At 44.6% G+C, this 15,465-nt stretch overlaps 1 protein-coding gene across 4 annotated transcripts in view; it reads right to left on the bottom strand.

The window, feature by feature from the left end:
- Ano2 (anoctamin 2) overlaps positions 1-15,465 on the bottom strand; it is a 353,573-nt gene that overhangs the window by 255,124 nt on the left and 82,984 nt on the right. For all 4 annotated transcript variants that reach the window (XM_087655423.1, NM_001431940.1, NM_001431941.1 and 1 more), the window contains 1 exon segment: positions 8,565-8,663. In XM_087655423.1, coding sequence (XP_087511549.1) covers positions 8,565-8,663 — 99 coding nt within the window.

Genomic DNA, 15,465 nt, shown 5'->3' with positions numbered 1-15,465 from the left:
CTGTGTATCTCCCACCTGGGACCACAGCTTCTTAGATGAATCTCTTTAAATACCTCTATACAACATCGCCTCAGGACATTAGCAGAGTTTCCATAGGAGAGAAAGTGGATCACAATAGAACCACGTGTCTCCCTAGAAGGCTTCCTCTACAAGCTTTAATCAGCCAGGTAATATGCAATGATGAGTGCTTCTTAAATATGTTAGGTCATGTCGTGTTGTATAACCCAAGAGCATCGTTCTACATAGTAAACCTTGAAAGGTGCCCTTCCAGACTACACTGGACAGTCTGGACCAATGGTGGGTTGGTTTGTTTGTTTGTTTGTTTGTTTGTTTGTTTGTTTGTTTTTCAGCAAGTAGAATAAAAGCATGGCTTTAGAGTGGAGCAGACATGATTTTGGGTCCCTGGTCTCTTCTCCAAGCTATGAGACCCCAGCTAAGATCATTAACCTCACTGAGACTAAGTTTCTTCATCTACAAAATGGGACTAACGTGAGTAAGTACTCATATCGTACCAGCTCATATTGTGAGGTAATGCAAATTAATACCCAGCAGCTGTCATCAACTGGCCTAATGCACAGTGAATTTTTATATTTAGATTCCAGTTTATTTAATCGTTTGTCCATGAAATTATACTTGTGACCTCAAGTCTTGGTTTTAAGATAATTCCAGTTTCTGATGTCAGCAAATGTTCCCTGATTGAACGCATCCCTCTGTCTCTGCTGCCTCCGTGTAGTAACCCTCTCCCCTGCGGACCTCTGTTCCATGTTTGCTTGTGCTCTGCTCTCCTAAGCACATTGGATTTAGGGCTCATACTAGATCCAGGATGACCTGAGGTCTTTGTTTAACAACATCTACGAAGACCCATTTTCCAAATGGACCACACTCACAGAGTCCAAAGCCAGAACTTGGGTACACCTTCTCTACACCAGTCTTTGCTCTACACCAGCATTTGCTCTGTTGAAAAGATTTATAATCTTAAGGGGTTTAAAATGCCGGTCTTGGGATGTTTCATTTCATGGGCCAACTGCACGGATCTGTGGGCTGGGCAGATATTTAGTCAAGCAGGTTGTGGACATACTTGTGAAGAACCTTTGGGGATGAGGTGAGACTGTGACTCAGTAGACTGAGTATATACAGCAGGCTGCCCTCCCTAATGTGGTCTGACCAGATAGAAAAGGGAACCACGCCCACAAAAGGGTGGTTCCTCCTACCTGAGTGCCTTACGTTAGGATGTCAACCATTTTCTTTTGTTCTTAGAATAAAACCGAATGTCAGTTTTATGGTCTGGACACTACCAACATTCAGGCTGATATTTATATATGTTCTGTTTCTCAGGCTTGAACTACTCAATTGGATCCAGAGTATCCAACTCACTGACTCCAGACCTTGGGACTCCCACGGCCTCCACAACTAACTTGTAGTGTGCCCCTGTCTCTCTCCTGTTTTACTAGAGAGCCTCATCCAATACTCACATCTGAATAAGCAAGAAGCAAGATATTCTGTGTTCCCAGAAAAGTACAGTCCCTGAAGCAGCACAGAGACTATGAGCTGTGGGGGTCAAGAGGAGGAATACATCCTGGAAGACTTTGAGAAGTGAGCCAGCCAAACCAGAAGTCCCTGGAGAGCCAGTGATAAGTATCTAAGAACAATTTCCAAAAATGTATAAAGCTTAATGGAGTCAATGGCTTCCTCCTAAGGGGCTACTCGAAATAATTAAATTGTCAGGCTCCTTTCTATTTTAATTGGAATTATGTAAACATAGTCTGGTTTTCTCACACTTATCATGAAATGTTGATAGAGCATTTACGTGATTTCTGTTAGGGAAAGGCAGAAACAGATCACTCTTTAATAAATGCTGTTTTATAAACACGAACTTCAAAACATGGGCTCCATTAGATGGATTACATCATTGGCTCATCAGAAATTTGCTTAAATGATTTTGTAGCAAAGCCCTTCCTGAGCCACATTTTAATATCAAATCCTCTATTTTTATCCAAAGTCAGTATAAGAAATGATCACATATAGATCATCTTAGGGATCTCTAGAATACCCCACATATGCTCCCATATGTGCAAGGCTCAGGGAGTATGTCAGAAGATGGAGGGATAAGAGCCAAAGGTCAGAAAAGACTGGAGTAAAACAGTGCCTTCTGCACATGACAGGGTCACTGCACTCATGAATTCACAGCAGTGGTGATTACCTGCACAGGTCAAGTCAGCCACACTCTAGTATTGAGGGGAAGGCGTGACAAGGTTTCCTCCTTATTGAGGGACTACTACAGATGGCTGGTGGCTTCCGGGAGAGGAAAAGTCAGTTTTCTTTAAGGACGTGGACCCCGGGAGGCTAATTGTGCTCCAATTATGAGTATATGGGAAGCACAAACTGGACTGGATGGATTATTAAACAAAAGGAGAGGGGACTCAAAGCTTAGGAGGTAGAGAGAGAGAAGACCTGGGAGAACGTAGGGGTAGGAGCAGGGAGGGTGATTTGAATTAAGAATGGCCCCCATGGGGTTGGGGATTTAGCTCAGTGGTAGAGCGCTTGCCTAGCAAGCGCAAGGCCCTGGGTTCGGTCCCCAGCTCCGAAAAAAAGAAAAAAGAAAAAGAAAAAAAAAAAGAATGGCCCCCATAACCTCATAAATTTCAAACCTTAGTTACCATGGAGTAGAACTGTTTGAAAGGATTGGGATTAGGAGGTACGGTCTTGTTGGAGTTTGAGGAGGTGTGGCCTTCTTAGAGGAACTACATCATTGTTGGTGAACTTGGAGGTTTCAGAAGCCCATGCCAGGCCCAGCATGGGCATGAGTGTGTGCATGCATGTCTGCCTGTGGATCAGTTTGTAAAGTTCTCGGCTACTGTTTCAAAGCTTACCACCATGATGGTCACAGACTAAGCCTCAGAAACTCTAAGCAAGCCCCCAGTTCAATGCTTTTTTCTCTAAGAGTTGTCTTGGTCATGATTTCTCTTCCCAGCAATAGAATTGTAACAAAACATGAATTATATGACATTCTCAAAGGATTACAACAATATATATTTTTTAAAGGAAGAAACAGTTATTCCAGGAGCTGGAGGGGTGGTTCAGTAGTTAGGAGTGCTTACTGCTCTTTAGAGGACCCAAGTTCAATTTCCACATTCCACGTTGGATTATAAGTTTGCAATCACATGTAACTGCAGACCAGGACATATGACACCTTCTTCTGGCCTCTACAGACAATGCCCTCACATTACATGTACATGCACATGCACATGCATGAGCACGCGCGCACACACACACACACACACACACACACACACACACACTTTTTTAATTCAAATATATGCGTCCTTATTTTTAAAAAAGATCACTCTGACCTCAAATGTAAACTTGTGACTGAAAACCTAACCTCTTGTATGTTGTTCGACCCTTTAAAGAAAGTTATACTTTGGTAATAAAAATTTTTTTTAAAAAATTAAAAAGCAAAAAACTTTGGTCCGTCCCGCCCCCACCAGACAGTTACTCATGCTGCTTAGCATAAAATTCTGTCTCACTTGCAGTTATTACCTTCAGTGTCAATTTCTATCATCTTTATTTCTCCTGTGTTTCCCTACTTGCCTCAAAATGCACAGGTCTTTTCATCTGTTGTTTGTTTGTTTGTTGTTTTGATTGTTGTTGTTGTTGCTTTGTTGCAAAATGAGCCATTTGTATTCTTCTTCTTTCTGGCTTCATTTTGACAAGAAATGTCGTTGATTCATACCTGAGAGCAGAACCCAGAGCAGAACGTTCCTTTGTCATAGCTGTCACGTGGCTGCTGCCCCTAGGAAGAAGTTCTCCCAACTGGACCTGCTGAGTGGTGAATCTTCCCACAAGCTTTCCCAACCACAGCCCAGCAGACCCCACACATAGACCCATCATGTTACAGACTCTCTGCTCCCTAGGAAACAGAATCCTCCTTCCCAGGCCATAGACTAATGGCCATCTGTTCTTGCCTCTTCACAGACTCTGCATCTGGGCTGCTTGCTGGCTGCATTGGTAAACAAATGGACTGGACCCATTTTCCACAGTGCTGCAGATGCGGGCTGTGAAGGATGAGGAAAGGGAAAGTGTAGACAGTAGAAACCCAACTCAGGGCCCACCGTGTAGCCTGACTCACGTGGCTACGAAGTGTACAGCAGCCGGAGCCATAGCGATGGAGGTTGTCATAGAGACATGCAGCATTGTGCCAGACACTTCCATAACGTGCTGCCTCTTATGCCTGCCCTCCACTACAGGGTGACTCATGTATCGAAAGCATGTAGATCCTTAACCCTGCTTTGTTAAAAGAAAATCCGACTCAACACTATCTACTTACACGCAAAGGACCCTTAATCTGATGTCTTTATGGGATCTTGGGGGTAGCACTGAGACCCCTTAATACCAGTCATCAATCTACTAGCAACAGCCACCAAAGCGCTGATGGATCAGACAAAAGTGTGTCCTCTTGAGCTGTATTACTATGACTTCATGGACAAGACTTTCTATAAAAGCCCCAATTACCATACACACACGCATGCACATGCACATATGCACACATGCACACACTCACACACCTATCTATCTGCAGCCTTGTCTCTGCTAGAGGCTTGAATATGAATGTCAGGGGTGAGAAAAGGGGTATTCACTCGTTTACATAAATAAGGAAGTGGCCTAGACACTGACTGGGATCTAGAAGGACCACCTCCGGAATAAGCAGGAGAGATAAGGCATCTGGACCCAACACGACCCATCTCAAATCTTCCTAGACTGTTCAGCACCAAAGACCAGTCTTTCTATCTCCTCCTGTGTGAGCCTGTTGAATGTCCCTCACAAAACGCAGGCCCTTCTGTTGTTGTTTTTGGAAAACAAATGTTTCCTTCCAAAATTCCCCCTCCCAGTTAATATTTGTGCTCAGGACTCGGAGTCCCTGGACACATTACAATGGATTTGTGCAGGTTTGAGACCTCAACTTCATGATTTCCTCCACATCTTTCTGGTCTCTCTGGACCTTATGGGGTTATGATCCAAGCCATCACCGACCTGGATGACGTTTAACGGATCCTATACCATGCCTTGCTCTTCCTCCATATTCCCACCACGCACAGGATGTGGCTCTCTGCAAATGTGGCTTATTCTCATTTTAGTCATTTTCCAGATCCACTTTTAAAAGGAGCAATGCTGGCCCTCCAACAGACTGTCATGCCTCCCCTCCCCCAATGGACAGCCCTCCCTTACTGCAGGAACTGGACTTATCCTACTCCCAGCCTTGGGATCAGAGTCTCTGATTAGTTTTTACAAACACATGTATCCTACCCAGCACAAGTTGTATTCTCCTCATCTGTTTATAAGACCCCCCCCTCCTGTGAGGCTAACTACAAGGCCCCAAATGAATGCTATGAACACAGAGAACAGCAGGGGCCATGTGGTTGAACCCACAGACAGATGCCAGAACCTTCACCTGTGTGGAGTATGGGAAATGCTAGGAGAAAGTGTTTTTGGTTATCTAGACAGCCTGGAGGGGCAGTCACAGCCTCACCCAGACCCCAACCCCCAACTTTCTAGGCAGATCTCTGCTCTGCAGATGGCCGACAACTGATCTCAACAGCTGGGCTCCAATAGCTGCCTTTGCCTGGGTCTATGCACACTTTCTGTTGCCCTGGGCTCTGTTCTGGGCTTACCAGGGCCTGAGCTACTCTGTAGCCCTAAGGCCCTCCAAAGACTCCACACAGAAGGACCTTAATCAGTGCTGGCTGCCTGATGGGTCAGGAAGGAAGCTGGCTAGGTACTAGGACTTAAGAAAACACAGAAAAGTAGTTCAAAACACCAGACTCAAGAACAAACTCTTGTATTCCCATACCATCCTTTAAGAACCAGATTCTTAAAGTCACCTACTAAGAAATGAACAGTGGGCAATATTATACCTGAATCATAGACAGGGAAACTGAAGCTCTGAAAGAGGAAACAACATCCTCAAGTCACAACACAGAAAATGAGTGAAAATCTCAGGTTTCATGTCTGTTCTTGGGACTTGTCTAGTATAATGTCTAATACCTTGAAATGTTAAAAATGAAAAGGCGAGACCCCAAAGATGAATGCTTCGTAACATGGCTTGCCTAGGTCAACTCATTTACAAACTCAAGCCCTGTGTGTCCAACACATGCTAAGTTCCAAAGGGCTAATGTATAGGAGCTGCAGCTCAGGAGGAGACAAGCATGTCATTTATGCAAAGCTACCTTGCAAATCTGGGACAAGACATTGAAGAGACAAAGCAGATAGGGAGCAGGGGTGACTTGGAGGGTGCCTAGACAGGAGTCAAGGCGGCTGAGGAGCAAGGGTGTTAAGGAATGGTTTATGGTGCAAAGAGCAGAGAAGACGGGAGCGAGGTGGGAGGTGGACAGAAAGCATGAGAGAGCAGGAAGGTTGGGAGGAGAGCCAAGAAGAAAGCCAGGCAGGAGGAGAGCCAAGAAGAAAGCCAAGCAGGAGGAGAGCCAAGAAGAAAGCCAGGCAGTGTACACTGGGGATGCAGAGAATGGCACTCAGTTGTCAGGCACACCTAAGTTCTTCACTGTGAGGATCATAGTCCCCACCACTACTCTTCATGGATGGTAAAGACTCGCTCAACTTCTTCTCAAACACCAGACAGCAAAGATGAAACTAGATAGCAAGACACCATAGGATGGGGTGAAGACAACATCGGCTATTCAACTAAAGCAAAGAAAAGGAACAAGAGAAGTGAACAGAGTTGGGGAAGGTGGATTCTACCAGAAAGAACTAGAAGCTTCTACCCAAAGCTGAGACATGGGTTGTATTGCCAAGAGACCAGGCATCAGCTGGGAAGAGTGGTATTCCCAAACAAAGATGGCACATGGGTTTACGTCAGTGGTATTAGAAATAAGAAGACTAACCCAGAGGATAAAGAACATAACAGCATGGAGACAATACCTGTGTAAGAAGTTGGGCATGGTGGCACACACCTGCAGGCTTAGCACTTGGGCAGCTAAGGTGGGAAGTGTGCAAATCTGAAGCCAGCCTGGGCTACAGAGAGAGATTCTCAATGTCCCAAGGAAGTGAATAATAAATCATGAAATAGTGTGGCTCCTGCACAGTTGTGATTTATCAAAAACCGTGTAAGTGAACCTCATATCTGTGTTTGCTTATTACTTAATGAGCATCTGTTAGTCCAGCTTAATAAATTATAAGAACAGAATCTATACATTCTATTCTTCCTGTGGAAAGGGAATTCCTGTTGCCTCAACACATACTGGTATTTGATGAGTGATTTCTGACAGGCAATAGAGCTGTTGGCAGAGAAGATGGTTCAAGCACAGTTAGTGAGATAAGCTGGTATTCCCGGCTTTGGTCAGCAGTGGGGATGAGATGGGAAGGTGGGCAAGGCAGCACTGAGAGGCAGAGATTCAGGGAGGGAGAAACACTTTTCAGGGTGAAAATCGGGATCTCTACAAAGATAAGTCACCATTTGTGAAACAGCACTATAAGGGGCAGAAATACACACAGAGAGGAGGGGGGGGAGGGACGGAGGGACGGAGGGATGGAGGGAGGGAGGGAAAGAGAGAGAGAGAGAGAGAGAGAGAGAGAGAGAGAGAGAGAGAGAGAGAGAGAGAGAGAGAGAGAGAGAGATTAACCACAAATCAGTGCCCTCCCAAAGAGACAGGACAGAGGTCAGAGTGAAGTTTCACTCTTTCCCCTAAAATGTCCAAGGAGAAGGAATGGGAAATTTAGAAAGAAATAATTCTCTTCTCCTGAGAGCTGTTTGCTGGATTTTGTTGGACAAGGAGGCATAGCAGTTGAAAATTCACTGGAGAGATTTTTTAAAATTGTACATACACTGTTCTAACTGAAAGCTGCCTCCCACACCATCTAAACTGTGAGGCACCCAGCCCACACAGTACAACCTCCTGGGGATGAGTTTTCCACAGCGCTGGTCCCAGAACTTCATCCCATACCAACCAAGTGAGCTGAAATCTCCAGGTGGGACACTGGTATGGAGCTCGTGAAAACACGTCCCACATGGTTTCAATCTACTCCCCTGTTGAAGGACCTCCTAATTTATAGAGGAGCAAAAGCCACCATTCTGACCGAAGCAGTGTGCCCATACCATTCTTGGTAGTTTTCCCCTCCCGCCTCACTGTCAGATCCCATTGCTAGGCTTACTACAGAGAAATGCCTAAAGGTTCTAGACCTTCAAGAACAACAGGAAGGGAGGCACAACAGAAAAAAAAAATGAAGATGACATGTTTGGCTTCCCAGACACTACAGCCTGGGTGTCAGGACGGCAGGCAGGCAGGCAGGCAGGCAGGCAGGCAGACAGACAGACAGACAGACAGACAGACAGACAGACAGACAGACAGACAGACAGAGGCAGAGACAGAGGGACAGAGGGATACCAGTTCTTCTCTGTCCCACCCACCTCATGGCTACATACTTAGAACCCCTGGGGAGACAAGTTTAACTTTGACTCCAAAAAAAGCCACATCCACCTGGCCCAGATCCCAAGTTATCCACATGCATCCAGCCCTCAGGAGGCCCAGAATCCAGGAGAAACAAGTGCATACTTTCTTGGTAGGGACTTTGATCTTCAAGAACTCTGCTTCCCTGGCCAGCACCTGCCATGGGGCGTGGATCCGGACAAAGACAGATCCCTGGCTTTTGCTCTGCAAGGTACAAAGGGGAAAGAAATAGAAACACTTGTAAGAACACAGCTAAAACTCTTCGTTCCCAGCTCTAGAAGCCCAGACTTCTTGTTCCTTCAGTTCGGGACTTCTGTTCCCTTTAAATGCCCTTAGGAGCCAGTCTCACACACCCATACCCAACTTCTCCAATGTGTTCCAGATACATTGTGATTTCTAAGTGTCTGGGTTCCCAAAGGGTAGTGCATGGAGACTGGCAGCTTCGTGAGGAAAATAAAATAACTTTGTTCACAGATTTGAAAGTTATACAACTATGATTTCATGGAAATTTCCACAAATGCAGTTACATTGGTGAGCTAGCCACTACCGGCATTCAACGAACAGACCTCAGTTTGCCTCCAGTCACAGACTCTGTCATTCACTAGTCAAACTTGTGCTTCTGTTCTACCAGTGTGCTGGGTGGTTGCCCCAAATCACAGAAGTGACCGTCCAAGCCTCAGAGCAGGTGACACGGACAGCAATGCAAATGTGCCGCTCAAAATAATATCAAAGCATCAATCATAAGCAAGGTTCAGTGTGAACACAACCTGAGTCTGCGTCCTAGGACAACAGGGATGTCACTCAAAAGGAAAGAAGATGCAGTGTTGGAAAATTAGGGCGAGTCAGACACCTCCATGGCTTTGGTCACCATATCAGAAATAAATACTTGCTGGACTGTGACAGAGATTTCACCTCATCTTCAGACAAAACATGAATAATAAATGCTTTGGGGATATTAATTATTTTGTCACCAAAGAATGAAAGAGGACCAAAGCTGAGAAGGACCCGCTCAGCTCAAAGGACCACAATCTGGCAAAGGTCCCGCTATTAGGAAGCTTTTTTAATACTCCCCAAAAAAGTCCAAATGCTGTGTGCAGAGAGAAAATAGAGTGTGTTGGCTGTTAATTTCTTCATCAAGTGACTATCGGAAATTCCGTAGAAGATTTGTCCTGTCCTAGGAGGAAGCAAATGTACCATTGGTGTTAGGATAAAGCCACTGGGGTACAGAGTAGGAATTGTGTTCTAGCAATTCTCTCTAGAAATGCTGGGTGGAGACAACTTCCATTCACAGCTAGACACCCATGTGCTAGGAGAGAGGAGCGTCGTGTTGAACAAATATATACTGTGTGAAGCAAGGTGTATGGACGGGGTCATGGTGAGACGACAGGGACTCTGCGCAGTCAGCACACACAGGTGCTCCTATTGAAAACCATTCCCAGGTTCATTTACAGAAAACCTCTGTTACTCAGTGATAATGGCCTAGGATCTTGGTTTAGGGCTTAAGATAAGAGCAGAAGCTATGAACTCATGGCTCCGACTGTCCCTTCCCAGTGTGCAAGGGAGTCAAGCAGGCTTGTGGTAGGGACTGCTTTCCCCCAGGGACTAGGAAAGCGCTCACGTGTTTCTGAAATAAAAGCAAATATGGTCGAGCAGTCGTGGTGCAAAGGAAGAATATTTATAATTCTTAAATGTTGACCCCAAAACCACACACACACACACACACACACACACACACACACACACACACATGCACGCACATGTTTAGTAATTCAGGTTTCCAGAACCTAACACTTCAAGAATGGAAAGTAGAAGGAGCCAGTAAGGTAGGTGTTGTGACTGACTCTATTTTAAAAACCAAACACAGAAGATTCAGATAATTTTCCCAACAGGACCAAAAGAATTAAGTGTGATAAAATAATTTTTAAAACCAGGAAGTGTTTGCTCTCACTGATTCTACTCCATGGAGAGAGAGAGAGAGAGAGAGAGAGAGAGAGAGAGAGAGAGAGAGAGAGAGAGAGAGAGAGATGCATTGTTATTGGCTGAAATTACCTGTCAATCAATACACAATCAAATCAGAGGCACATAAGGAACGTCATGGCAGCCCTTCGATGGACACTCAACCTTCCAGATCCTACATGCTGACAGTTAGGGGAGTGTCCTTTGATTTAAAAAAAAAATCTCCCAGATTTCCATTTCCATCTTTGGGTGGAATATCCAGGACGACTAGACAGTGTCATCGATCACTTGCTGCTCTTTCTAACTGTAACTTGAGCTTTTGCTCCGTGTAATTCAAAAGTAAAGGACGGAACCATCTGTAGGACTGCCCTCTGTAGTCCGGCTCGCTATTGTAACCCCCCAAAAAGATGTCGTTGATGAAAGGTGGCGAGGAGCATTACCCTCACACTCGGATGGAATCAAGACACCGTTAATTCTAATACCTTGTGCTCTGTCTTTATTTCAGAATTGAGACAAATGTCTTTTTAACTTTATTGAGACATTGTGTCTTGGTCTGGTGCCAAATGTCCACTAAGTGGGTACAGATGTTCAAAGTTTGAGAAAGGGTTGGGGGGGGGAGCAAAGGCCAAATTCCACGGCCGTGGTGGCAGACTGCTAGCTGTCCCCAGACAGTCATTCTCATTTTCTTCATTTTTCACAGAGCAGATGGTCCTCTAGGATCAAGACTATAACGTCCTCTGTAGTGAGGCATTCCCAGAATTTTGGTAATTGCCGCCCAACGTGATGAATGTGTTACAAAGAGGCCGATCCCAGCAGCCTTCTTCAAAGGCAACAATAGGTACCTTTGGCCCTTCATCTTCTTCCCTCCTCATATCTGTTGCCTGGAAACAAGCTTGGATCCCTGACCTTGAGGTCAAAGTCCAGACCAGTAACATCAAAAAATTAACAGAGAATCTAGGTCTGGGGCTGCCCCCTATGTCTTTATGAGAAAGACAAAATTCTACCTTGTTTGGGTGCTGATTTTAGAGGCTCTGCCCTTCACAGCCCTGCCTTACATCAACGGGTGCAAGGCTGTTTCTCAGTAAGAATGTTAATTTTCTTCTCCAATGAAGCATTCTGCTTTTCTGTTTTCTCCAAATAGGACTTGCTTGAAATCAAAGTCAGAGCTAGGATGTGGTTCTTTTCGGTGTGAACAGCCAGTCCTTGTGATCCTTCCAATCCACAAAATATTGTCACCTTTCTATAAAAAGAGGAGCATCTGGGCTGACATGAAGTGTTAGCTGGTGTGCCTCATTGCTCTTTTGAATTAAAAAAGAAAAGAAAAAAAAACAAATGCAGGGAAACCACCAGCCAAGCTCTGCCTCACTGACCCAGGGATCTAAAATTGGAGGTTAACACTGTTTAGGGACTTGGAGTCTTTGGAGGCAGTGTAGAATAATATGAGGAACTTGGAGCTTCCCTTCTAACAGTTGGAGGGCTGAACCCAGATTTTACAGGTGTGGGGACCTGGGCCAGTAAGTCCCTTAAGCAAGGGAGCCTCAGTTTCTCCAGAAGAATAAGGAGAGTTAAAAACATTTCAGAACATTGAGGAGTTGAGACTGAGTAGGCAGCTCCCTTCTAATGTATCTTGGTGAATGTTCCATGAGTATTAACCTTTACTAGGCTCTACCCAGATATCAGGTCTGCCTCTTAGCTGCAGAGAAAGTACCAAGTCTGTCTTTCCTATTCCTCAAGCATTTCACACAGCATTACAAACAACAGTGAGTCTTGTTTCTGTTAGATTAAAATTGTGAACCTGTAATCCTGTTTCTGTTGTGCTTGGCACTTTGAAATTATCTACAGTATTTTTAAAATATCCCTTGTGCCATAAAGGAACTGACAGATCCAAGACAAGAGAGTATCTGCAGAATTCGAGAACAGGGTCAGAGCACTTGACTTTCAGAAACACATATGAAAGTTGACATAAAGCATAAGGCATTTGCCATCCTACCCATCCCTAAGAGATTCTATAACTGAACTTTCATCTGGAAGGGCTCCCAAACCAAAGCAGACAACTAGCATTGAAGTTCCAGTAAAACACACTGCAACATAGAACGTGGTTCTACTTTGAGTAGAACGTGGTTCTACGTTGAGTAGAATGTTCTAAGAGATGGCATAAGAAGGCCCTAGCACATGAATCCTCTCACCAAAGTTATCCATCCTTTTGAACTTCTGTTATCGCTTAGTTCCCCAAACTAAGCACACAGTCAGGACTTGGGTTCACAAAGCAGGCAAGTAAAACCCAGCTCATTAGACTATGGGTTGTGGAGCCCACATGCTGTGGCATGACTGAATGTGGAGTTGCCTTGACTGTGTGTGAGAGTTATTAAAATTGTGTGCAAGACTAAAACGTTTCTGAATGCACAATGGCCAAAACTTAATTCAAAATCAATCAGGCAATAAGTCTGAGATGTTTCTGTTCTATCAGTATTCACCTGAGATGCACCAAAAGAATTCACCAAAGCCTTGGTTCTAAGCACACAACATGTGCACTTTGCATCCTGTCAACGCACTACACGGCGTCAACAGGAGCTAACCAAATCACCTCACTGGGACTAGAGACTCCTGTTTGGCTGGCTGGTTGGTTTAGTTTGATTGGGAGGAAACAATGGGTGTTTTTTTTTTCATAATTTTCTGTTCTTACCTAAACAAAATGACCTCAGCATAGAAAACAAAGAATTCCTCAGCCTATAAGGAATCAAATTATTGTATCTTTGGAGTGTACTGCGTTAGTATATGCAATTTTAAAAATGACTTCAGTGCTGATTTGACCTTCATTTAAAATCCACTAAGTGAATTTTGACTTAGGATCAGGACAGAGTTTCCAGTAATTTCTACAATGATCTTCAATACACTTCTGCTATGGTGAAGTGAATGTTCTCAGCATTGATGATTATCAACTCTGAAAAATGTTGAAGATGTTCTATGCCCTACAGTATCAAATAGTCATCTAAGATTTAACTCTTCATGTAAAATCCTTCATGTAAAAATGAACAATAACATCCATTTCATAAATATATAATATATGTATCAAAGGTCATACAATTTGGGGGGAGGTAAAGGGGCATCTCTGATGAAGAAAGTTTAAGGATCCCTGATTTAAGGTACCATGCCTCCTCCGTCTCCTCATATTTCCCCTCATACTCCTCATGCTCCTCTCATGCTCCTCCTCATACTCATTCTCCTCATATTCCTCCTCATGCTCCTCCTCATGCTCCTCCTCCTCATACTCCTCATGCTCCTCTCATACTCCCCCTCATACTCCTCCTCATACTCATTCTCCTCATATTCCTCCTCATGCTCCTCCTCATACTCCTCCTCATACTCCTCCTCATGCTCCTCCTCATACTCCTCCTCATGCTCCTTCTCATACTCCTCCTCATGCTCCTCCTCATGCTCCTCCTCATGCTCCTCCTCATACTCCTCCTCATGCTCCTCCTCATGCTCCTCCTCATACTCCTCCTCATGCTCCTCCTCACACTCCTCTTCATGCTCCTCCTCACACTCCTCCTCACACTCCTCCTCATGTTCCTCCTCATGCTCCTCCTCATGCTCCACCTCACACTCCTCCTCATACTCCTCCTCATGCTCCTCCTCATGCTCCTCCTCATGCTCCTCCTCATGCTCCTCTCATACTCATTCTCCTCATACTCCTCCTCCTCATGCTCCCCCTCATACTCTTTCTCCTCGTCCTTATACTCCTCCTCATACTTCAGCCACACAGCCCTGTTCTTTGGTATCTGAAGAGCTCCATCCAACTTCCTGCCTCAGAGCATTGTCCATCATGCAGCCATCTTCTCTCCTCAGAAGTTCCCTGTGCTTAATCTCCTCTGTCTCAAGATTATCCTCACTCTCAGGCCCAGCCAGCTACTATGTAGGGCTCACCGTGAGCACCTCTTTCTCGTGAGCTGCTCTATGGCCCTGGATTATGTTCAGTCTCTTGCTTTGACCTGCATAATTCTGTCCCCTTTCCTTCGTAGTTCTGTGCCCACTATTTGTAGTCATCATACTGTTAAGATCTACCTTTCATGCTAGAACTCTAATTTCATGGAGACAGAATATATCTTATTGCTTGCTCTTTCCTCAAAGCCACCAGAGTGCCTGGCATAGAGCAAATGCTCAGAGAATATTTTCTTTGATTTCAACAGACATAAAAATTGACCATTGTATTTTAGTCCTGTGACAACTCTCTGAAAACTGAGAACTACAGTCCAGAAAGTAATTGATGACCTTTGGCCAAAACAGTGCAAATCTAATTGTGTGGGTGAGATAATTCAATTGCCCTTACATGTATTTCCTGGATGTTTCTCTTATGCCAGCAACTAAAGCCATTCACATTTGCACCTGCTCTTGAGCCTTGAAAGAGCCCCGAAGGGCTTTTCCATTTCTGCTGAGAACCTCTGGTCCCCATTGCATAGGCAGAGCTCCATTCCCTCTCCTAGAAACATTGGCACATACCCCAGTACTCATGAAACCCAACCTAAATTGCACTTAAATTGTATATATCTGGGAACTCACTGCCTCATGAGCTAATAAGCATTCCATACCATTAAGTAAAAGAATCAGGGATAGTCTGGAAAATAGAAGAGCTTATCATGTATGAGTTTGGGGTATGCTTACTTGTCAAACATCAGAGGACCATGGCACTGTTCAACATATCCCTGCTGATAGTTCATGAACCCGGGAACCAGACATTAAGACACAAATACAGAGACATTTCACCAGAAAAAATCCAAGTGGTCACAAGACTCTGGAGTCAGAGAGACCTACAAAGATCTCAGGCAAACATTCCCACCAGAGCAATTATAGCCACTGAGCACCATAGGCTGAATAGGTACAGCTAAGTAGAACCAGGGTAGAAATGCATGTTTCCAGGCCTGATCTCTTCCCCCCACAAGATATCAGTCACAGAGGGTAGAAGAATAGAGATCAGAACTAAGGAAGACTTGGCCTACCCCAGCCACCTCTCTCCAGCTTTCTAGCTGCTTCTCCAAAATCCTGGTGAGAGTGT

This window comes from Rattus norvegicus, chromosome 4 (assembly GCF_021556685.1).
Source record: "Rattus norvegicus strain SHRSP/BbbUtx chromosome 4, alternate assembly SHRSP_T2T, whole genome shotgun sequence".
In the NCBI taxonomy this organism is placed as follows: Eukaryota; Metazoa; Chordata; class Mammalia; order Rodentia; family Muridae; genus Rattus; species Rattus norvegicus.
This window is presented reverse-complemented; position numbering and strand designations above follow the sequence as displayed.